At 35.6% G+C, this 25,395-nt stretch overlaps 1 protein-coding gene across 2 annotated transcripts in view; it reads right to left on the bottom strand.

Annotated features, from left to right (window-relative positions):
- Window positions 1-25,395, bottom strand: part of ptprn2 (protein tyrosine phosphatase receptor type N2) — a 324,963-nt gene that overhangs the window by 39,584 nt on the left and 259,984 nt on the right. For both annotated transcript variants that reach the window (XM_088643833.1, XM_088643832.1), the window contains exons 13-14: window positions 24,268-24,480; window positions 12,176-12,370 (exon numbers count right to left, since the gene is read on the bottom strand). In XM_088643833.1, coding sequence (XP_088499959.1) covers window positions 12,176-12,370; window positions 24,268-24,480 — 408 coding nt within the window. The remainder of the gene's footprint in view (window positions 1-12,175; window positions 12,371-24,267; window positions 24,481-25,395) is intronic.

Genomic DNA, 25,395 nt, shown 5'->3' with positions numbered 1-25,395 from the left:
GAAAGCAGAGTTTAGAACAGAACAATTAATCCCAAGTGAGTCATAATCTTTATAGTAGATGCTCTTCTAAATTTTCCATTCAGCCATGTTTCCTCTTATTGTTCAGGTGATACTTTAAAGCCCATTTATGCTTTCAAATAGAAGCTGAATATGTCATAATAATACATTTAGAAGAGTAAAAAAATAGAGGTTACATTTAAATCAACTTAAATGTCTTTAGATGTTTCTAATAAATCGCAAACAAACTGGCAAATAAGTGAATAAATAACCCACAAAGTTATTTTAGCATTAGCTGCTTTTAAGATCCCATAGCAGGCTGTAAACACACATACTGGAGGACTGATGATTACAGGTGGCTACGTATTTATAGAACACAAGGCATGAGCACCTGCTTGCATTCAATTTGAAAATAATTTAACTTAAATTATTTGAAAATAATCCACTCTTTTACATATAACATCTTAGGTTAAGGGTTATGGGTTGACTGCAAATAAACCGATGAAAACTGCATTTTGCAAATTAAACATTGTGATGAGCTCAAATGCTGTTACTTCGGAGAATAGTGTTGACAAAAACAATGACAGCATGTCTCTAAGGATTTGGTGAAAGCAGTTGTCTGGTCTTAAAAGTTTAGTGATTTGAAAGCCTGTATTAATAAAAGATGCAGAAGTTAAACGACTACATTACAAGAGATTTATATATTACTTTAAAAAAAATACTTTTCAGCCAGACCTGTTACCCAACAAATTTACTGAAGATGTGGATAGTTATTCCGAGGGGGAATCCAAATCTAAGTTTTTTTTACTAGAATGTCCCAAACATTCCACTTAGTGAAATCTCAAAAGCCCACCTGTCTACAAAATGGAATGCCAATCTCTTGTCAACTGGCCGATTCATGTCTTCAAGCCACAGGGAATCAGAAACGTTTATCCTTTCTGCTTCTCCACAATGTAGATGTCTGGCAGGGGGGAGCCCCACAATTGTATGTAATTAAGAGTCCTGAAAGGTCTTTTTCCATTTGAAATACTTCAGGGTGATTCAATCACTCCATTTACTGCTTGCAGAACTGCTGATAAGATTGTCTGTTTTTAAGCCAGTGCTCTGAGACACTGAAATTGAATTCACCAGAGATAGAAGAAAAAAGCAGCTCAGCTGATACTGGGTGGCTGGCCTTAGGAAACTCAGAACTGAAGGTTTTAGCAAAGGGTCCTTATAGGTATGATTCTGGTTTAGCACCCAGTGAGTCTGGAATTTTACAAAATATTCTGTAAAGAGCAGCCCATGCCTCAGTTGTTTAACATTGTACAAGAATAATAGCAAGTATAGAATATAGAATACAAGACAATAATCTCAAAGATTCACCAAATGCCCCCTTTTCAACAATTCAGCATTGCTGAACAAAGCCAAGTCTATGTAATTATCCACACAGCGATATATAGTTCTAGTATAACTTTAAGCAAAGCACATTATTTTATTATGATATTGCACTTATAATAGTTTATTCCTTCATAATGCACTATAGAAACTATTGCATTAATTTAGATTTTATTTATTATGCTAAGCAACATGTTACGAAAAGTCATGACAATGCATACTATTCCATATTTCATTGCTCCTATTTGTATATAATTAAGTGCATATTGGTACTGTATATAATTAAATGTATCTAGAATATAAAAAGCTGGCTAAAAATAAGCAAAACTAAAACAAAACTATGAATGTACATCTAGAAACAACATCTGGAAACAATTTTAGTTTTAAAAGGAAGAAATCAAGTTTGGTATCATAAGAACATTTGGTATCTGCTTAATCACACATATTATTTGATAATAAAAGCCTTAGTGAAATATTCAGTGTGCAGGGATGAAGAGGGAAGAGTAAGGAAGATTGTGATAAAATCCTGGGTTAGGCTTACAGTTGTATCCGTTAGTACAGTATTTCACTCAGATTGTTACAATTAAATACCTGACTTTATGAAAGTCTTTAAATTAAAGCATAAGCTGTATTAATCAACATAATGAAAAGGATTAAAAACTAAGTGCGGTAACAAAAATAAACAAGACATATATCACTTTCAGTGTGTTTTTTGGGCTGAGATTAAGAACTGCACTACAAGGGAATATGTTTTGATCATTGCACTGAATCTCTTACCCACCAAAGCATGTATATTTAAGTTAAATTAAAATTAAATATCAGTCAAAATGATTATGTAAAAATTGTATCCTGGTGATTTTAAGTAGTATTTAAAACTACTCAGTAATACATCAGAAATTGTACACAAAATAAAAATTAAAGAGGTCATTATTTCTTTCCATTTATGTGAGTATAATGTGGAAGGTTTAGCGGTATTAAAATAAAGGATAATTTATTTAAATGTACTGCTCCCTATTAATTACAACAAATAATACATTTCATTTGATATTTAGCTGTGATTCTCACAAATACCAGCAGATTCGTTAGTTGTAGAAAATGGATTAATCATTTATTTAGTTGGTGAGTTACTGTAGCATTAAAATCACATCCTTATGTCACATTTTCAATCTAAAAATAATTTATTTAATTAAATACATTACTAACATTTTGCAGAAGCATTTTATTTTAATTATTAAAAATAACAAGAATTATAATTACAGAATCACCTGTTCAACTATCCATCTGAAATTTCACGTTTGCTATATTCTGCTGTATTAAAAAAGTGCAATGACATTTCAACAGAAGAAATGTCTTGATGTACTAAAAAGTGCTGGTCTTGGGATCTATAAATTGTTTCTGATTCAATCATTTCTTTAGATATGAAATGATAGATGCTTCAACGCACAAAAAGCCGATATCTGCTTAAGAATTGAATGTCTTTTTAAATTAGCCCGTGTTCTGGAAAAGTTGCTATAAATTGATCATAAGTTTGGTTGCTGCAAGTAAAACTTGAAATTAGCTCTAGAAATAAAATCCATTGATAATGCCCAAAGTGCATACAGTATACTATAAACCACAATACTGTATATCACCAGCATTCAGCACTAGATTTAATCTTAGACTTAATCTGTAAAAGCTCCAATTTATTTTCTCTTAGAAATGTGGAATTGCTAGTTATTTTTTATGCACCCCAAAACTTGAATTGCTTTTGTTTAGACTCTGTTCCTGCAGCAGCTCCCACAACTGCTTGGGAGAGGATGACACATGCGGACATGCGCCTCTGACACAACCACCTGCAGAGACATTTGTTATGTGATATGCTGCAAGCTGTACATTGCCTGACAGGAGAGGTACTGCCAATTGGAAAAGCGGCATATCTCTCACTGACCCCCACAGCAAGCAGGCGTTTTGGAAGCAGACAGCCCTGGCTGACTAATCACCCTGCAACTCACAACTGGCAACCCACTGAAGCTAAGCAGGGTAAGTGAGCCTGGTGAGTACCTGGATGGGAGACCTCCTGGGGAAAACTAAGGTTGCTGCTGGAAGAGGTGTTAGTGGGGCCAGCAGGGTGTGCTCACCCTGTGGTCTATGTGGGTCCTAATGCCCCAGTATAGTGACGGGGACACTATACTGTAAACAGGCGCCGTCCTTCGGATGAGACGTAAAACCGAGGTCCTGACTCTCTGTGGTCATTAAAAATCCCAGGGCGTTTCTTGAAAAGAGTAAGGGTGTAACCTCGGAGCCCTGGCCAAATTTCCCATTTGCCCTTACCAATCATGGCCTCCTAATAATCCCCATCTCTGAACTGGCTTCATCGCTCTGTTCTCCTCCCCACTGATAGCTGGTGTGTGGGGAGCGTTCTGGCGCACTATGGCTGCCGTCGCATCATCCAGGTGGGGCTGCACATTGGTGGTGGTGGAGGGGAATCCTCATTACCTGTAAAGCGCTTTGAGTGGAGTGTCCAGAAAAGTGCTATATAAGTGTAAGCAATTATTATTATTAATTATAATCCCAGCCTTACATCAGCAGACCATACCCAGTGTCCCACACCACCTCTACAGGAATCAAGGTCAAAGTTAGCTAGAGACAGGACCCAGGAATGAACTCTGCTGTCTGGGCTATAGTGCTCTACTTGCAATCCAAGAGTGCACCCTTACTGTATGAGCTCCTTGAGATCCTAAGAACCAGCATTCTTTTAAGCTGTTTAATTATCTAATGTGAACTGAAGATTAATGTGATCTACCTCGTTCACTAAAAACTTGAATATGGTGCATTCCTTCATTCAATCCGATTATTTTTTAAACATACAACTCAAGGCAAATCACTGAATTAGTAGGTATGCTAAACAAAATGAGGTTCTGTATATACATGATGCACCCCATAGTCAGGTCTTTCTATATTACATTTAAAAGAAACCATTATAAAAATATTCAAACCAACAGTCTGATAAGATACAAGGGCACTTCAGATTAAAGAACAGAAACAAGTTTATGTTAAATATTTAGTCCAGTATACCTTAATAAAAAGGCAATTCAAAAGTAATGTACATGTCCAATTTGGAAGCCAGCTTGTGTGTGTACAGACAAATCCTTTTACTGCCAACATGTCCCAGAAACTATGCAACAAACAGTATGAACTCAAATCCAGTTCCTAACAATAACAACAAATATTTCATTTCTGAGCTTAATATAGTTCAGGTGCATCAACACGGGGATAATTCTTAACTTCAGTACAGTAAAAGATCAGACAAAAACCAGGTAGAAAAAAATAGTCTAGAATATTTTTTTCTGGTTTGCTCCACAGTGATAAAAAACTCAGATATACCATTTAATTTATTTGGCCGATACTTTAATCTAAAGCCACATTCATTTGTAATCTTTGCCCATGAATTCTAGACATCTAGTTAAGCAATGTGATGGTAATGTCTGCTGTTCTCCATTTTAAATGCAGTTCCCTTCACTTCTGTCCTACGGTTTGTACAGTATTTCACTGTTGATCCTGAAGATGTTCATACGGTTGTGATTTTGCCACTGTCTTGCCAACACGCAGCCAAACTCAAGACTTGAAATACTATCCCAGCTGTACATTCTGGATCTAGCTAACTTTAAAAGAGATTGCGTGAAAAAACATATTCTTTGGTTTGACATTAATGTAAGAGGCTCTTTCTATGTGATGCCAAATAAGGGAGGGAAATCAGGCTGTCCAAATATGAATGATACATTTTCTCATTGTACAGCAGGTAAATTATGCTTTTCTAAAACCTCATAAAGGACAAAGGCAGCTCCAAACTCCACAGATTTTAAAACCTGTTTGCCAGCCTCTTCAATTAGTTCAGAAAAGCAGTTACTCAAACCTAGAGCACAGTGAATTACATCCACTCCCCAGACTACACAGTCTAAGCTTTCATCCCCCGACTTGCACGGCCTACAAAGTGCTGTTTATTAAATTTCACACTAACTGCGAATTATACATATATTAGGAATTAGCTCTACATTTCAGCAGCCAGCATCCACGAACCATCAGTGGTGTAGCCCTCATCTTATACAAGCTTCACTGTGGACTGTAACTGCCCCTTCTCTGTTAATGCTAAAGTAATGGAGTTTTGTAATGTGTAAAAGGATTATTTCAATCCAATCAGGAGGTGCTGAGATCACTGCATGTCAGGCAAATGCTTACTAATCCCCTTTCGTATGGCTTACAGCTGCCAAAGGTGCTCAATAAAAATCACAATGAAATAGTGCACTACATGAAGAAATGACGCAACAGGAGACTATAATGTTTTAAAATACCTGGCTGTTTTTTTTTTCGATGATGAAAAGAACAACAGGGTTAGTACAAGACTATCTAGTAAGGTATCAGATTTACATTTGATTAAAAATGTCAAAGGATAGGGAAAAAATAGAGTACGTGTTGCTGGGAAAAGGGCATAAAGGATGAAGATGACAAGAAGTGATGTTTCAAAAGCACACCGTTTTTTCTTCCACACTCTTATTTTCAATAGTTGATAGCAGCATAATAATCTGTTTTTGCATTCAATACTTCTCAGCAGATTTTTTGGGTGTAAATCAATAGCAGAATAGATATTGTTCACAATGTGGTGCAATGACTTATAGAATATTTTTGTGGCAACCTCATAAATCACTCTGTGGTGATGTGGTTGCATTTCATTCTAAACGTGATGATTTAACTATTACGTTTAGGAGTATTTTGGGGGTATTGGACTCCAAAGCATCAGGTTCAATTAGTGACCATTTCTGGAAGATTTATTTAAGAAAATGAGGAAGGTCACAGGTGAGATTACAGTAGTTCATTTAGTTCGTTTTGGCTGTTAGCTGCTAATTGATCCAAGGATCAAATCCAACCATTTCTATAAAGATGGCATGGTGTCAGCTTCAACAACATGGTTGGGTAGCTTGTCCCAAACTCTCACAAGCCTGTCTGGGGTTTAAGCTTATTACATTCTTTTATTTTCTGTTCCCAAGAGTACAGCCATATCACCCTGCAACTCACAACTGGCAACCCACTGAAGCTAAGCAGGTGTGAGCCTGGTCAGTACCTGGATGGGAGACCTCCTGGAAAAAACTAAGGTTGCTGCTGGAAGAGGCGTTAGTGGGGCCAGCAGGGGGCGCTCATGTGGGTCCTAATGCCCCAGTGTAGTGATGGGGACACTATACTGTAAACAGGCGCCGTCCTTCGGATGAGATGTAAAACCGAGGTCCTGACTCTCTGTGGTCATTAAAAATCCCAGGGTGTTTCTCGAAAAGAGTAGGGGTGTAACCCCGGCATCCTGGCCAAATTTCCCCATCGGCTGTTATCAATCATGGCCTCCTAACAATCCCCCTCTATGAATTGGCTTCATTACTCTGCTCTCCTCCCCACTGATAGCTGATGTGTGGTGAGCGTTCTGGCGCACTATGGCTGCCGTCGCATCATCCAGGTGGATGGTGGTGGTGGTGGAGGGGAGTCCCCATTACCTGTAAAGCGCTTTGAGTGGAGTGTCCAGAAAAAGCGCTATATAAGTGTAAGCAATTATTATTATTATTATTATTATTATTATTAATACTGTCTCCCTTCAAATGGATCCAGTTATTGGAAACTAACTGGCCATTTGGAAGCAAGTGTTTCTTTACAAAAGGCTTTCTTCAAAGCCACCCCTGAGATTTTATAAGATTTCATTGATTTTAAACGTTCTCTTACTAGCATGTTCCCTGCCCCTTATCTTCACATCCCAGTTTACAAAAAATGGTCATACTCTTCGAGACATTTTTCATGACAAAGGCCTGTGCACAGAAATGCTTGCTATCTCCCTGGACATTATGTATCTCAGACTCTGCACAGCCAAGTTAAAAGTCACCACAGATGGGTTTAGTTTCTATAGTTTTACTATTTGACTTTATTATCCCATCTAAAATGAATTCCCTCTCAATTATCTGTATGCGAGGTACAGTAGATACCTATGCAGGACAGATAGTCCTGAATGATAAACAACATGGAACTATATTTTTTCTTCACACTAGCACAGCAGCTAGTTCACTTCTTACTTGCGCATAGATAATTCCGAACACCTACCCCAGCCATTCACTTGTAAAAGCTCATTTAGAAATTGTGTGCATTTTGGTCAACAAGATACAGTAAAAGAAAGGTATCACTTCTCTGAAATCTGTCCTGAGAAGAGCCACTATATACTGTACAGAATTTTTGTGGGCTGAAAGGAATGACCTACTGTACACTGACAGGCAAAAAGAACTGGAACTTTTTAGTGTTGAAAAGAGATCACCCAAGGGAACCTGACTCAAGTATTTAAAAATCTCAAAGACACTGATAAAGTCAACTCAATTGACCATTTCAGAATCATCAGGGAAACACGAGTCACTGGAAACTACACGGAAGTCCATTTAAAACTAATGCCAGGAGGCACTGCACAAAGGGTAGCAGGTATAGAACATGCTGCCCACCTATGTCGTTGAAACTGATAATGTTGCGTAATTCAAAAAACCGTTAGCTACTAAAACATCTATCCAAATGGGCAGAATAGCTTCTTCTTATTTAGAACTGTTCTTAGACCCTCTATGTAATTCACAAGCTCGGTATGTGTCTACATGACAGTAGTATGATTTCAGATAGGAGTGTGCTGAGCTCTCAACTGCTCCCTCTCAATAACTATTGTCCAACTGCCCTTATTCTTCAGGCACAATGTCTTTTGTTCACAGGTCTGTAGGCAAATCCATTTTAGATTCGTAGGCCATGTAGTAACATTGACAATCTTTAATTTCACTTATTCATGTTCACATATTGTAATAATATTATCAGTAATACTGCCATTGTACTTTTCTGGTAAAGAAAATAGACACTCTTGAATCATGATTGGTTGAATTCATTTACAGAACTTGTTTTTTAATGGGACCAAATACAGCTACTGTACAGCACAAACCTTTTCGTTATTGAAAAAAACGTATGAGCTGACAATATGGTCAGATTTCTTTACTGAAGAGCAGAGAAAAAGTCCTTTTATACAACATGTATGTTTTTTTTATGATAAGAAAACTAATGAGAAGAATTTAAAAAACAGAAGTGTGGAGAAACACTTTAAACAATTAAACCCAAATGCCTGTTAATAATTCAGAAAGGAAGAGGTTTTGAGTACAATAGACTCTTTCCCATTTCTTGCAATGATATCTTTATAAGATCCCACAATTTCTAAAAAAAAGAAAGGGAGGGGAATGACAAGGTTATCCTTTTTATAACATCAAAATACCTTATTTACATGTACTGTGCAGTAAGTTGTTTTTAATTTCCTGTAACGTTCTGGCAGCAGAAAGCAAAACAAAGTAAAGTTGGTCACTAATGCAAAAAACATGTAAAATAAATAAATAATCTAAGGATAACAGAATAAAAATATATAGTAGTTACTATAGTAAAGTTACAGTTTCCCAGATGTCAAACTTGATCACCCTATTAGCAAATAAGTGGCACAGTAACTCATTACCGGAGTAAACACATACTGTATCAGGGAATATCTTTGGTTAGTTACTGATGAACCAATAATAAGCATGCAAAGTTTTTAAATGCTGTTTTACTGATATAAGGGGATGGTACTTCAGAACACTTCAGTGTTCTAAAAAGATACACTTGTCTTACTCCAGGAAATGAAAGAAGTTCATCGTCCTCCCTAAGCAATATAAAATTAGTGGCATTAGGCTGAAATATGCTCCTAATTCAACAATATGAAGCAGATGAAATACTACTGTACATGAATGAATTACAGTCAACACAGCAGGTAGATCGCATGTGAATGTGCATTAGCTCTAAAATTTGATGTTATATCAATAAAAAATATTAACCAAGCATATACTTCCTACTTTGGAAAAATAATGAATTTGTATTAAATGGAGTCTTAAGAGTGAGAATTGCACATCTAGTTTCAATTCATACATGGAGATACAGTGTATTTTTCTAATAGTTGGAGGAGTCAATTCCATTTAAAGGATCACCTCTTAAATCTTTATTTTTCCACTGCAGTTGGTACCCCTGCTGTGACATGAGTCCCCTAACTATACACTGGACAACAGTTTGATCCCTGGGCAAAACATAAAGGTAGTGGAGTCATCTCTGAACTGTAAATCCCAATTCATTGTGCAACAGAGCTTTTGCTACAAGTTCTAGGCTCACTCACAAGGCTGAAAGTCGATAAGTCAGTATCTTAAAGATTTATCTGACACTGAAAGTGTTATGTGTCCATCAAAAGATATCAGTCAGTAATATAAAAGAATTCCAGCTGCTGATAATGAAATTCTTTATCTAGCAATGAAAAGCCAGATGAAAAACACAACAGCAATCTCTCGATCAGCATGTACTGTATAGACAGTATGTGTTGTGATGCCTTCAGTTCATAGAATGGGCACATTAAGCCTACATTACATTCCTTATATTGAATCTCACAAAAACAGATATCTGAAATGTGTTCTTTTTAAAAAATAAGTCACTGTGATAGCTTGTATATTTCATGTTAAAAAAATTTAAAATGTGAGTAAACTGGCTGCAAAACACTATAATTTTAAAGTAGATACGTATAGTTAAAATTAACTGACTAATTCTCTAATCCATTGGTTAACAGTATCTAGTGTACATACAATTATAGTGTCTAAAACAGGATTTATCTAATTTTATTATAATACATATGTAATACAAATATACACTTTATTATAATACAACATCCAGTTAACAATCCCTTTGCATGCTGACAGTCTCTGCTTTTTCTGTGGATGAGAGTAATCCACCAATGAAATGGGAGTTCCTGGCTCATACTATCTGAGAGATATTACCTACAGTATTTATCACATGTAGGTAAAGGTCTTGGAAAGTGCTGAGAACATTCTGACCACTCCTAGTAAAAATTAAATTGGAGCTTTGGGACAAGAAAATAACCTCCCTGTATGAGTGGCATCTGCTGAGAGCTGTCCAAGGTGCTGAATGCTCATTTCTACACAATACTGAGTTCTGAGGCCATAATAATAATAATAATAATAATAATAATAATAATAATAATAATAATAATAATAATAATAATAATAATGTTCATTTAATAAAAATAATTCAAAACACTATTAAAAAATAAATAAGAATCAGATTAAACACATTAATGAATGTACTGTATAGTGGGTGGCACATTTTATCATTAAATCTATCAGTTTAAATAAGTTAATTTACAGTTGAGATAAAAAAATGTAAACTGGCTAAACTTTCCTGATCTCATAGAAAGAGTTTTCCACAGAATAGGTGCCCGGCAGGAATAAGCCCTGTCATCTTATTACTTTGTCGTCTTGTTGAAGGGACAAAACAAGAGGCCAGACCCAGAGATTCAGACAGTGTGGCTAGGGGTGTGATTTTGAGCAATACTTGAGCAAGTATTTGAGCAATACTTTGAAGTCTATGTGAAATTACTGACTACAGTGCTGCAAACATTTGTTTACAATTTGTTTGAAAGAACTTCAAATGAACACATTTTAATAACTTTTACCAAATGTAGATGTTTTAAATTGTGCAGGATCAAGCTCGGCTGCATTTCAGTACATCTCCTTTTCTGATTTCCCTCTTTACAAGACAGACATATCTCACAAATTTGCAGAGTTTTAGCTTTCGGGATCACATATGAAAAAATATATTAGATACTAAAAGCCATTTACACGCTGCAGCTACAGTACATTGCTAAAGCAGGAAGATGAACTGGTAGCACTTGAATGAAGGAAAAGTGTCTGAACTGTAATATTGTAAGACTGAACTGGTTTTCTTGTATTCCACATACACATGGGACCAACCTCAAAACATGCAGGTATGTACAGTAACAAATAACTAAAGGAAATAATTTCTTCTCATTGTATATCTACAACATCCCTCTGTAGATTTAAAAAGATGCCTGCCTAAATTACCTCTAACAAGAAGTCTCGGAACATAATTTCCACATTTACTTTTTGGTGTGCCCCAGACATGTCCTAGCATGTCTTTGTAGTATTTATTCAGGTGAAGTCAAATCAAATGATTCCACAGAAACTAAACTTCCCAGAATGCAAAAAAACAAAAACAAAACAAAAATCTAACAAAAATTGAAAACAAGTGTTTTCATTTATCATGCAAACAAACCTTACCAGAAAGAACAATTAAACTAATACAAGAGCACAATTAATTTAAGGAGCACTATAATTAAGCCAAAACCTGCTATTTTTTGAAAGTTCAATACCAAACATGAAAAAGCAACATCTACACAGTGTATCTGGGGACAATATAACCAGGTCAGGAAAGTGTATTCACCAACAATCGACTGATCATATAAGAAAGCTTATCATCTGCAAATGAATCGTAAAATTCCTGCCACGTCCAGTTCATAATACCAGCAAAAACCTATTAACTACTGTATATATTAATGCTCAACCCTTGCTGCATGTCTTCTCTAGAACAGTTTTAACATCTAGCACATATTCTGAGCTCAAAGCATTTTACTTAGGAAACCAAAACGGCAAAGAAAACAAGCCCTAATGGTTAGACCCAGAGGAAATGTACCCCGTAAAAACGTTTCTGGAATTTTCTTCTTCCATCCTTGTCAGTGGCATATTATTCTGATTTTTTTCAAGGCTCTCCTCACACAAAGCAATTTCCTTTCCTTCGGCGTGGCTCGATAACACGCGGCAGGAGGGAGAGGGAGACGCACAGAGACCGGAGAAGGGAAGCGAGGAGAGGCGGAGGGAAGCGGGGAAGGAGGGCTGTGTACCAGAATCATGTGCCCGGTGGAGATGTCCATGTTGGACTGAACCGGCTCCTCACACCAGGAGGAAGTGCTGCTGCGGGCGGTGGGGCTGGGGATGGGCCCATCGCTGAACTGGGACGAGACGCTGTTGATGCGGGAGGAATGCTGGGGCTCCGGGCGCTCAGACGTCTTGACAGCCATGCGCTGCCGACAGAGCTCCTGGAAAGGTGGGAAGGGAGGGAGAAAGGGGAGGGAGAAAATTCAAATTACTTACATCTTTTTCCCAGGGAATAATGCCTGTCAGTTAATGCTAAATAGTGTGAAAGGTTTAGTTTGCCCCTTCTATATCCAAATACTCCATAATTGCGTCTATCTATGGTAGTTTTTAAGGTTGTACACAAAGTTTAAATAATTAAAAATCACGACATGCTTTGGTTCAAAAGCCTTCTGATGGTTTAGGTGATGATGGAATAACCAGCCAAACAAGAAGCTCTATCCAAAATGCCCTAAAATAAATGTTAATCATTTGGTTATAACATTAACATTTTCTTTTCTAGGCATTTGTACACTGTAGTTATACCTACAGTACTTGACATACCTTGACATTTCTTTTCCTCTACATAGAGTAATAAGAATATTTTCCATTATAAATATACATTAGCATTACATATTTGGCACCCAAAAGTTAGCCTGTAACTAAATAAGGGTTTCTGTGTTGAACATTCCCAGGAACATTTTCTTTTCCATATATATTTGTATGCATCACACATATATTCATGATATTCATGACACAGGTATATATCTTTATCTTTAAACTTAAATGCATATATATTTCAGTAAATAGCTATATTGTTGGCTGTTTTATTCTGCAAATCTCCCTATACTGTCCTGGCATAACATTTTTTCCTCTTTTACAAGTTTAGGAGGCAATATTTTCAAAAATGTGTTCAAGGTAGTACACCTAATCTATTGTAATTTAGGTCACATACAGTACAAAAGCAATATTACTAAGGAGAGTACAGCCTATTACAGTATATCAAAGCAATACACACAGTGACTAAAACGGTCCTCTTATTTTTGCTATTCAAACCCAGTATGCTATTAAAAAAAAACAATTAAGATTGATTGCAATACTACGTGGTGTGCCTAGGGTCCAACACTTCCCCATTAGTCTGCAAAGCACAAGACCTTCTATAGTTGTTCTGTAAAATAATTCATCACCAGTGGAGGAAGAACAAACACAAATTACAGCACATCAAATGAATGTCTCCTCTACCTCCCTCCCCCCAAAAAAAAACAAAATAAAAAATCATTTTTGTGTTCTGTGCCAATGTTAGTGCTCATCAGCTTATGCAGTGAATGAAAGAAGGGACCTGTGTTAGAATAGTTTATGATGACACTGCTAATTCAATTAAAACCACACTGTCTATCCAGTCCTCATTTTTACAAGAACATGTACTTTCTTCCCATTTTGTTACAGTTCATGTATGTTCACCATTCATCTCTGTTGTCTTCTGCCACTCCTGATCCATGCTCAGTCAAGTAAGCCATAGCTCTGGCGATTACCCACATCTCTAACTACTTTGCTATAACTGTTCCTTCTCCACACACACTCAGACGTGCCGACTCAGACAAGATCCCCAATACAACTAACCCCTGAAATAATATAGGGCGGTCTGAACAAAATGTAACCTATAGGGATTCTGCAGTGCTAGAAAACTGATTTCCTTTTGTGAGGAATATTAAAATGCCTTAAGCGTAAACACTTTAATACAATAAGAAAGGGAAAAGGCAGGAAATCAGATTAATATAATAAAAATAAAACCAGTGATTCACGACTATAAGCTGCAAGCATTGTCACTAAGGTATGATCTGTGGCTCCATGAATGAGTAAAGTTACTCCTTAATGTCACATTTAAATTTCATATCTTTCAACTGCACAATGAGAAAAAGGAGAGACCTTATTTCTATAAAAATACTAATAACTTCATTTTCCCTTTGCTAAATCAATCCTTCCCTTGCAATTCCTGGGTATATTTAGTTTTAGTATAAATCAGACCTTCCTAAATTACTCCTAGAAAATCTGAGTCTCGACACTCAACAGAAAAAAAACAGCATACAAGTTAGATTTGGTACGTGATATCTTACGTTTTTAATTTAAACCATCAATCTGATAAAGTAAAGACATTTAAAATACCACAAATAAAATTGTGAAACTGAAATTAATTGAACAATAGGTCCTTTTAAGGATAAGTTAGGGAATGCAGTTAATGATCAACATTTTATGTACTGTATATGCAGTATACAGTACTATGCATATATCAAGATAGAACTACAGAGTACAAAATTCAAAATAAGAAACCTAATCTGCATAAAATATTCTATTAAATAAGCCTAAGAGACTGGTTGTATTTTGATTGTTTTAATTCAACAGGGATTAAAACTCTGTCACAAAGCATTTAATGCAGATTTCAAATGCTTTTGTCAAAGGTGAAGGAAAAGATGAGGACTTCTTAATAAGCAAGGCAAAAAAAAGCAATTTGGAGGCTGGAACTCTGCTTTCTGTTCTCCTGAGGCGCTTAAGCATTTAAAAAATAATTTACTTCTGTTTAGGATACGAAATGGAGAAATGAACTATTTTTTTGTGAATACGGCCTTAAATTTGAAAAGGTTAAGCAAACCAGAAACGTAAAGGTCACAAGTAAAGTGACTACATAGGTTTATAGTGGTATTTCCTTACTTCATTTTTGTCTCTGGCATCATTCATTTTTATTTCCCTGCTGGCCAGCTGTGACCAGATATCACAAGTAAAATTTGAAGATCAAAGGATACACTTAATATGGGTAGTTTTCAAAACTACTTAGTTTGGAGCAGTGTGTAGTGGTAATTTATTTCCCCTCAGCGACTCTTGAAACTTCTGAGCTCCTAATGACAACTCCGGTAAACAGAAGGTTTGAAGCTGCTGAGGTACAGCACCTTCCTTTAACAACATAAGGCTGAGTAAGACACCCTGTAGGGCAGGCATCAGGCAAGGTACATAATTATCTAAGAAGGTAGAAAATGCAAGATGGAGAAATGGAAACACAACAGCGTCCTGCCATTTACAGCACAATAGTTGAGACGTTATTCTACCATTGCCATTTGGAGAATGAGGGGTTGAAGAAAATGAACCTTTCAGCTCAGCTTTTCATTCCTGTCCTGTTCTAAAATGTTTAACTGAACACTCAATTTATGTTGTGGAGCTACTGTACAGTACGTGAGTTGTCAAACACGAAGAGGAACAACCTTTCAAAATATGCTTGTGTAAATATTTAGGATGCAGAATGTTTTTAGATCCTTCACAAACTAAAAATGTCTACATTTGCAGCAGTCAATGAGGGACACAGAGAGCAGCTGTTGACATGTTACTACTTAAGACTGTAGTACATCTGTAGTGTAAGTCTGCATAAAATAGTCTATTAAATAAGAGATTGGCTGTGAAGAATATAGTAAAAAAGAATGAGCAAAATGATTTTAAACAGTGGTAATATATGACTAAACATAACTAAATGAGTAAAAGTCAAGTTTATGTGATTGCATACTGTATATGATTTCTGACAAAGAGGATTTTCATACTGTGACATACAGTATTTTGAAAGTCTGATTGTATTAAACAATACACTACATAAACCTGTGGAAAATGTGTACATGACAAAGTAATTACTTAAAGTTATAAACACCCTCCTCCACCACCTTAACTCAAAGTAATGATTTTGCTTCCACAAATGAAGCATGCCACATTCAAAGAAATATTTCACACTCTAAATGATATTTTGCCAATAATTGCATTTCTCACTGATAAGAAAGTGCAGTTCTTGTTCAGAGAGTCCGGTCTGCTGTTAGGTTAGGCCACCCCAGAACTACTGCACATTACTTAGTTGCAATGTACTTTTTAACTCCCTCTGTAGGACATCCAAAGGTCACGCATCAGGGATCAAGATGGAAGATGTCAATGCTTGATAATGTTTTAGTTTGGGTTGACTGTTCCAGCAGAGGGTCTCACTGTCTAATGAAAGATCACATCATGAAACTTATCAGTACTTTGAATGGTGACCTGGCTCAGAAAGAAGTCTGTTTTCACAGAAACTCTCATCACATCCCTTATCTTGTCTGCTATGTGATGTGGCAAGAAATGCTTACTTTGTCCTCTCCATGTTTTCTGAAAACGGTGTGTCTTCCCATGGACTAGAATACCACATCATACAGAGGGCTTTATCAACACTTCTAGTGTAGCCCAAGGCTTCACTAGTGGTCCCTGTTACAACAATTCCAGTCCGTTTTGATCCTTTGCAGAAGCAGGTGAGTACTGGTATTGTACTTTTTAAAGAGTATTCTTTGTCAGTGCATACATCGTTTGAGAGAACTGCTTTTTTGTGAACCAAGTTTTTAAACCACGTTTAAATGTTAAAGCTGAATTTTATGAACAGGATGACACTCTACATTGTGCATTTGACATATCCTTCTCAAAAATGGACAAACAGGGGTTCATTCACATAATTTATACAAACCTATAAGTTCATCTGTGTAATTGTTGGAGTTTTTGTCGATGCACACCAAATAAAGCACATGCATACAAACATATATATACTGTATATAAATTGCCGAAAATAATATTAATTAGCTCTCACCATTTCATAATGCTGCTAACCAATATTCATAGAGTGTTATGCATATTTTAAGTCAAAATTAGCAGTGACAGCAATCCATTTTGACACACAGTCCTTTTTTGGAACATGTGATGCAGTCAATTTAAAAATTCCCATTCTGGATCATGGGGCATTGCCACGTGATTGTTAATGCAGTTTCCTCATAGCACTAGAGCCCTGGACTTGATTACAGGCTGGGACACAATGCCTGGAGCCTGCATGGGTTTTCTCTGTGTGCTTCTGTTACCTCCAACTGTTCAAATACATGCAAACTCAGTTAATTAGTGTCTCAAAATTGGCCCCAGTATGTGTGTACCTTTACGGACAAAGCAGTTCCCAAAAATGGATGGAAAATGGATGGATGGTTTTGAGAAAATATACAATGCAAACTAGCACTAAAGTGTTCTTTTTTTTGGTGAAAAAATAAGCTTGATTATGTAACATAATTCATGCAATAAAATAATGTTTACTTGGATGCCATGAAAATAATGTACAATAATGATAGAGAATTAAGATTTGATCACAAACACCACCATCAGTAACATTTAATTATCTTTTATTTTTGTGTAACTAAGGGCAAGACGTTTATCCCACTGTCTTCTTTTGGACATATTTGTATCTGCAATTCTTTACTCAAAGAAATATTCCACATTGCTTTATTTTTCATTTGTGTTTTATATTCTGCCGTTTGATCATGGATCCTAACAGTACAATAAAGGTGACACGTTGTGTTTCCATCCTCATTTTACGGTAAAAAAAACTTCTTTTTTATTTCTTTTGCTTTAGTCTTCTCCAGTGTCAAAAGTCAGATGACAGTTGGAGGCTTTTTTTTTTGTTCAGCGTCCATCATTTCCACTCGTGAAAGGGAAGGCGAGCTCTGGAACATGGCAGCTTTGCACATTGTGACTCAGCACTTTCACTACACTCAGCTTGACTTGGAAGTACAGTAGCTGTCACAGCTACGGTCCCTCATTTTATCTATACTAGACTCAGTATCTTTCAAACACAACCTTTAATATATCAATTTATGTACAAAGGGGATTCCAGAAAATGGAACAGTTTATTCAAGGTTGCTGTTATAGTAGAAAAATATAATGCAAAATATAATGTAAAGTGTGAAACTAACCAAAGATATGCATTGATTTACAGTACATCAGACTCATTAAGCTGTCATCTACTTCATGAGATAAATGTTTTACTGTTTTCTGATAAAAGTTTGTTGATGTTTTATTGACACTGCATGAAATTTTTTCTAAATGAACAAGGAAACGTTTCGGCTGTGGAGCCTTCTTCGGGTGTAATTTTTTCCCCAAAGGTTGCCAATATGCCATACATAACATTATTGTTTGAAATATTGAACTTCAATGCATTCACAAAACCTACGACAATACTACTCTCATCAGGTAATATTAAACAGATTACATTTCTTACAGAGATGTGGCCATTATTTGAACATTAGCCTAGATCGTAATCGTAATAATTTTGGAATATTTTAGCAACATTTCATAAGTATTTTATCCAGTATATTGTATATGCAGTATACTCCCATTAAAAAATCACCTCCACTATCTTCATTTTAAAATCTAGGTTCTCTTATTTTTGATGCACTATATTAAAATGTAAGAAAAGAGGCAATGAGGGAGCTTCATACTCCAAAAATATTTTCTATCACCAAAGATGTTTAATATTGAAATTCTGAATATTATTTTAAAACATTTTAAATATAAGCTGTTGAGAGAAGTTTTGTAAAAGTGAAATAAGTGATTTAACTTAGCGCACATGCCACAGCTTTGAAGAACAAGGATCACACACAGTTCAAAAGATTAAAAAAAATTGATTCAGTTGTAGTCTACCTCAAAATTCAGGTGGAAAGCAGAGATTATTGCTTTTGTAATAAAATTCCACTGTGTCTAGAGCTTCACAGCTGTTGAAATGTCGTCTGGATAGAAGGTAATTTAATTTCTGTTTTTCTTACAATCCTTTGACTAGATCCCATGCGTTTAATCCAATTTATTTTCTGAATCTTTTCTATTAATACGTCTATTTTTTTAAATTAGAAACTCTTATCACTGGAAAAGTGAACACGGTTACATTCTTTGTAAACTACCGTACACAGCTGTACCTTACACTTTACTACATTGTAAAATTAATGTATTGTAAAAAAAAGGGCGAAACATTAGGGAAGATCACATCATGAATAATAACATTGTACTCTATCACCAAAATGCCCTGTTCCACAATCATTACACACATTTTTTTTTTAACATTCCTATCTCTTATGCTTGGTAAATTTGAAACAAATCGTTCTATCAGAGCATTGTAATTAAAAAAAACCAATACATGCAGTAGATGAAAACAAAATCCTTCTCCATATTGAAATTATGACTACAATGTGTGGAGTCCTGCTACTGAGTTTCAAGTTTGAAGTTTTCCACACTGGGATTGCTGATGGCGAAAGCACTATAACACACAAGAGGAATGAATCTGTTTAGGTAGGAGAACAAAGTTGTACTGAAAGAAGAATTAGCACATGTGGTACTAAGCTTCTTGGGTATAATACAGGTTTTTTACCAACACATTCATTCTTAGCTCACTGTTTATATAGTCAGGGATGTCTGTACGTTAACATATGTTGGATATACAGGATATAATGTAGCATGCAAACTTCCAAACCCCATCTTATGGATTTTGTCATGCAGAATAAGTACTGCAAGTCTGTAACACACAGACACTTCCCGCCCACAAATCTCAACCTTGCATAAAGAGTTGCATATTTTCCAAATGAATTCTGTTCTACTCTGATCATTCTGCAGTGTTTTGAGTCAGAATTAGGATTACGTTCTTCAGACTCTTTCTCCATTCAAGCGGTCATTCTGTTAAAATGGAGACGATTCACTGTTTGAAGGCGGCAATCTTATTCAACTCTCCTGATAGCGTCTGCTTCGTCGGGCTGTAGGATTTCTCTATTGTCTTCCAAAGAATTGTAATTTCACCTCTGCATTCGATGTAGACAGTACCAATCTCACAAGGCTTGATTTCCATGTGAAATTAACAATTGAAAACCAGGAGGCAGAAAAATATCTTGTCAATTAGGCATCACATGCACACTCAAGGTCTGGTGTTTTGATCTGCCACATACTGTAATAATGCAAATTTGAGAAAGAAATTATACGGATGATGCAAGAGCTGATTGACTGAGTCTAGGAAGGGCTCCTGTGATGGAGAAATGCCTTTTATGTCAGATACAATTGTATTAAAAATGTGGAGGATGGAAGATCTTATTTTACATTTTTTAAATTATTTGGTAAAACATTCTTTTAGCTGGTATACCTTTTGAAAAAAAAAAACAAATCAAATGTCACGAATCTTTAAGTTATATACAGTGCAATGTTATTCTATTACCCTTGTAAAATGTATTCATCATTTTATTTTCTCTTTTACACCACCGTTATCTTACTATCATTATTTTTACTAGTTCTGCAATGTAAATTGTGGCATCACAGTCTTGATGTGTTTTCATTTAACAAGTATACAGGTTTAAAAAATCCTATTTTGATCCAATTTATTACAAACATAGACAGACCAGCATATGCAATGACTGAATCAATGGATGTCAACATTATGTGCATTTTAACACGGAGATACCACTTACTTACAGAGGTTTGCTATATAATGACACCACAACCATTTAAATCACCACCGGGGAGAAAAACAAACTAAAAAGCTCCAGCACACTAGCCTACTTTTCTCTGCTCTTCGACCTAAGCACTTAAATAAATGTGTAACCTGACAGAAAAAAAAATCAACACAATACTGATAAGCACAGTCAAGTTCACACAATAGAAGGTTATAAGTCAGCCTGTGGCACGACTCCCTAATACATCACCCCAAGCCAATGGAGCATCTCTAAAGAGTGCCAAATGTGGATGCACACTCCGCCATTACATTAATAATCTCTTGCTAATGGGGACGATGACAGCCAGGATTTGGACTGGGCGGCACTGTTTGTACACTGTCTCAAACACATGAATGCAGGGCTTTTTTTCTCCGAGCCTTTCTTAATATAAAGGGAAGTGGCACGCAGACAACAAGTTCAGTCTGGCGAAAAAACAAAAAAAAGGCTTACAGGTTGTGTAAAGACGGCACAGGCTAGACCACAGCTAAACTGTTTGAAAGATTAGCTTCCCGGCACGTGTAAGGGCATTGTTTTTTAATTATCCATTATATTCAGAAGTGTTCCTTGATGCTGTTTAGTGGGAAAGGGTAAATAGACTCCATTGTTCGATAATATTGCCATCTACACTGGAACAAACAATACAAAATACATTTTTTCTTCTCGATTTGTGTTTATATTCTGGATGGTTTACTGTGTTTTACTACAAGTGTGCTGAAAAATAAAAATAACTCCACATTTCTAATTTACACTGTGCCTTGCCACTGACTGTTAGGAATGGTACAACTGAATTAAAAAAAAATTGTGAAATTTGTTTTGAGAACTCGTTTTACAGACCATAGACTAAAGCATATAACAGTGTAGTCACTGTAAGTTAACATTCTTTTCTCAAAGAATTTTCTATTTTTTTCCTACAAACTGTTTATTTTGAAGACATTTTAAATGACAAAAAGCGAAGGGGGCACTCTACAAAATAATAAATACATTGATTTGAGGTTCAGACAGTGATTTGGATTATTTTATAGCGTGTCTGTGCAGTTTTAATGTACAGGCAAAAGCCTGTGTTTAAAATACAAGGCCTTTAAATGTCAACTGGTACTGTATGATTATTTGTAACATCACTTCTTAGGAAAATTCAAGCAACTACCTACTCATTACTTACAAACTCTCTTGTAAGGATTTCATGCAAAAAAGACTGAAAGAATTTCTCTGACTTTCAATAACCTGCTGATTCATCTCTTTAACATCCACTTTAAAATAAATTTAAATGCACAGCATGATATGATGAAATTACATATACAGCTGAAAAAATAAAAAGACTGAGTTGAATAAAACCACACATGAAATGTGACCTGAGTGAAATTTGGAATTTTCCATCACCTCTATTTCTTATTTAATTTCACAAAAACAAGACAAATTTGAAAGCTTTATTGAAAAGCCATATTTGATTAAGTGTTCAATACACAGCTGACTTCATCAAGCTACTAATCTGTTAGATTTTAATTTTTTTCAATTAACCTGTTTTATACTCATTTATATAATCATATCTACGCCATTTAGCTGCTTGCTAACTATATTATTTTAAGCCATACTTTAAATGTTGGTGCTCTCCAATGATGCACATCCAACAACTTTAGTAACAATTAATGTATAAACCAGTTTAAATTGCTTTATCAGGTTACATAGTCAATATTTATAATAAACTAAATTTATAATAAATTCTTCACAATATATCTTAACTTGCAAGCTTGACAGAGCAATGAGTGCAACAACAGCTTCACAGCTTTACTTCATCTGTATGATGAAATTACGCCTGTTGATCCAAAGCAAAGGTTACAGCATTTTAAATGCTGCTAAACCTTATACTGTATTACATGGCAATAGCTAAGATAATGGAATCAATATTAAAATTTGAACTCCTCTCGAACAGAAGGGATCAATGTGATTCAGAAACAGACTTTTGAGAACACGGAGCAGAAAAATCAGGTTCTACAGTATGATATTATGCCAGGTGAAAGTCCTTTAGATAGGGGCATGTACAAATGAAAACCAAGTCCAGGAAACAACACTATTTCTAAAATCCCATGTTTTTAAACTGAATGATGAAATTTAAAACGGCAGGAAGGCAGTGTGCTGTTTGGTCTACCATGTGACCGAGCTACTTCCATATTAAAGTCAAGCTCATTATAAAATCAATATCGACTTAAACACTCTACCCCCAGAAGGAATGAGAAAAAAGGTCAGTCAGTGAAATTTAAACAATTTCCTTGCTAAAAAAAGGCACGCTTTTAATTATGGATTATATTAATTAGAACTGTCACTAGGACTTTTTTTTTTGTTCTGTTAATTATAACAGTGAGACCCAGAAATGTAAGTGGCTGGAGTTCAAACCTTTTATAAAACTGTTAAATGCACTTTTAATCAGGCAGCATACCTTGCAGTACCCTTGAATAACTGTAGAATATAATCACATATATCACTCACAGTAAGATTATTTTATTCTAGCTATGTACAATTCATCGCCTTAACTGCAGTCCAAGGAGGTCCAATTTTTTCTAGCTTATCAAATTGAGATTAGTTGGCAAGTCCTGGTAAAACGCACATGTACTGTAATAGGTTAAAACAATGTACCCAGGATATGTTTAAGTAAAGCAAATGACCTTCATTTCAAAAAGAGTACGTGATAATGGGGCACTAGATCATACTGTTGAGTGTTCTGCTTGAAAATGCAATTAGGAGTTCATTTATAAACAAACATGTAACAAGTGTCTCACAAGCCTTCAGCTTTAGCAGGTTAAAACTTGTAACAGCTTTCGAAATAATAAGCAACATCTGCAAATGGAAATGATACTGTAATTATTATTGATTAACAGCATTTAACAATAATGAATGATTCAACTATCATACATTGCTTAAAAAATGGAATCACATGGTGTCATGTTTTAAAGGCTATGACTGAGTTGTCATGTATATAATTTAATTTAAATAATGCATTTAATGCATTTGTTTGCCTTTTATTCTCTAAAACATATTCCATCTTTAACTTCAGGCGTTGTATTACACACAATTATGATTTTTGACTGGGTATCTTCTTCAAACATAATATTTAAGAATAACTACAAGAACATAATTGCCAATGCAAAAGTATAAGTAAAACACACTCCAAACAAAAATCTCATAGGGTTTCTGTTTTTTTTTTTACAGTTTTATCGACAAATAACTGGTTATTTCAATCACAAAACAAAAAGTGTGCAGTGTATGTAGTATACAGAAATATAATTGTCAAAATAAGCCATTAGATCTGAACATTGATGTCATAAAGCTTAAATGCATTCTTTCTAATATCAATTAATCTTTCCAAATAAAACAAAAACTTAAGAATATATATTCTGTGTTTGATGCCTTGACCAAAAATAAGAAGATAATTTATTGGATTCTAGAAATATTAGAAAAACATAACAATTTGTTGCTGTTTATTACACAGTTTTCAAAAAAGCATTTATTGTTTTCTTCTTTGTGCTTATACTGTATATTGTACAGCTGTTTGTGAAGCTACAGTGTTTATCTTTTGTATTTGAGAAACTACAAAAGTCATTTTATTGAAAGCATTCACACTTGTTCCCAACCAATTTAAATAAATGATATCTAGTGGCTTAAGTGATCATTTCTAATATCACCAAAAAGAATTTGATATAAACCGCAGTGACAATGAGGACATAAAAGGGTTCATACAACTCTCACACAAGGATTCATCTTACCTGGTATGTGGCAGTAGCATCTGAGCCAGTGTCACTTCCTAAACCAGTTAATTTCTCCTTTAGCTTGTGGTGAGAACGATGGCGCAGGCAATAAATCACCCCTGAGGCCACCAGCACCCCAATTATGCAAACTATGGAGATAAGTGTCAGAATCAGGAACTTGGTAGAATTCTCTTTGTCCGACTTGAGAGGCAACAGCTTCAACTGGCTCTTCTGAAAGACATAAATATAATATAACGTCATATACAAAAGGAAGCATTAAGGCCTGGGTAAAATAGTACACAACATTATTAAACATGCTCGCATATGCTTTTTATAACTGTTTTGAAACGACTCAATATAATGCTTTAAATGAACTAAAAACGTCATAGCATATACTCCATCCAGTATATACACTGGATGTATAATTTTACCCCTCATTTTCAGGAGAAGAGACATTACCAATCCATTTGTTGTGTCATACATAATCAGGCCAAATACATTTAAAGCAACACAAAATGCAGCTTTATCATCCAACTGCCACAGCATTTTTATCAGCTTTTCAGCACAGAAGCAGTCTTATTTTACAGGGCTTAGCCAAATCTTAGCGACTTCTACTACAGATAGAAGATTCATTCTTGCCTTACAGGCAGAAGAGCTTGCACCGCTTTATTTTTCCAGAGCAGAAAATTGCAACTGTTATTGATCACAATGTGAAGGTTTCTTCAAGGGGGAACCGGCTCAGGAAGACTCGATATTCGCTCGGCTGCATTTTGGTTCACTCCATGTGCGGACATTTGTACAATAATTCCCCCTCATTAGTTTCATTATAAAGGCGTATTAGCAACAATTAAGAGCACAACGTGAGAATGAAAAGATGAGGCCCGCAAATTTCAGTTAGACTTATTTGGCCAACAGTCCCTTTTCCACAATTACCAGGGAAATAAATTGAAAAGCACGCCCAGGCTCTCTTCTGGCTCTTACAAGATTGGAACAATTAGCTACCCCTTTTTCTGCCACCCAATTTTCACAGTGTTACAAAAATGGATTCCCCCCCCCTCCGCCCCCCCAACACACTATGAATGCCGGGCTAGTCTATTCATTATCCCCCCGTTCCGTTCCAGTAGTAATTTTATGCTTTGCATTCAA

Source organism: Lepisosteus platostomus, chromosome 8 (genome assembly GCF_059453375.1).
Source record: "Lepisosteus platostomus isolate fLepPlt1 chromosome 8, fLepPlt1.hap1, whole genome shotgun sequence".
Lineage (NCBI taxonomy): Eukaryota > Metazoa > Chordata > Actinopteri > Semionotiformes > Lepisosteidae > Lepisosteus > Lepisosteus platostomus.
This window is presented reverse-complemented; position numbering and strand designations above follow the sequence as displayed.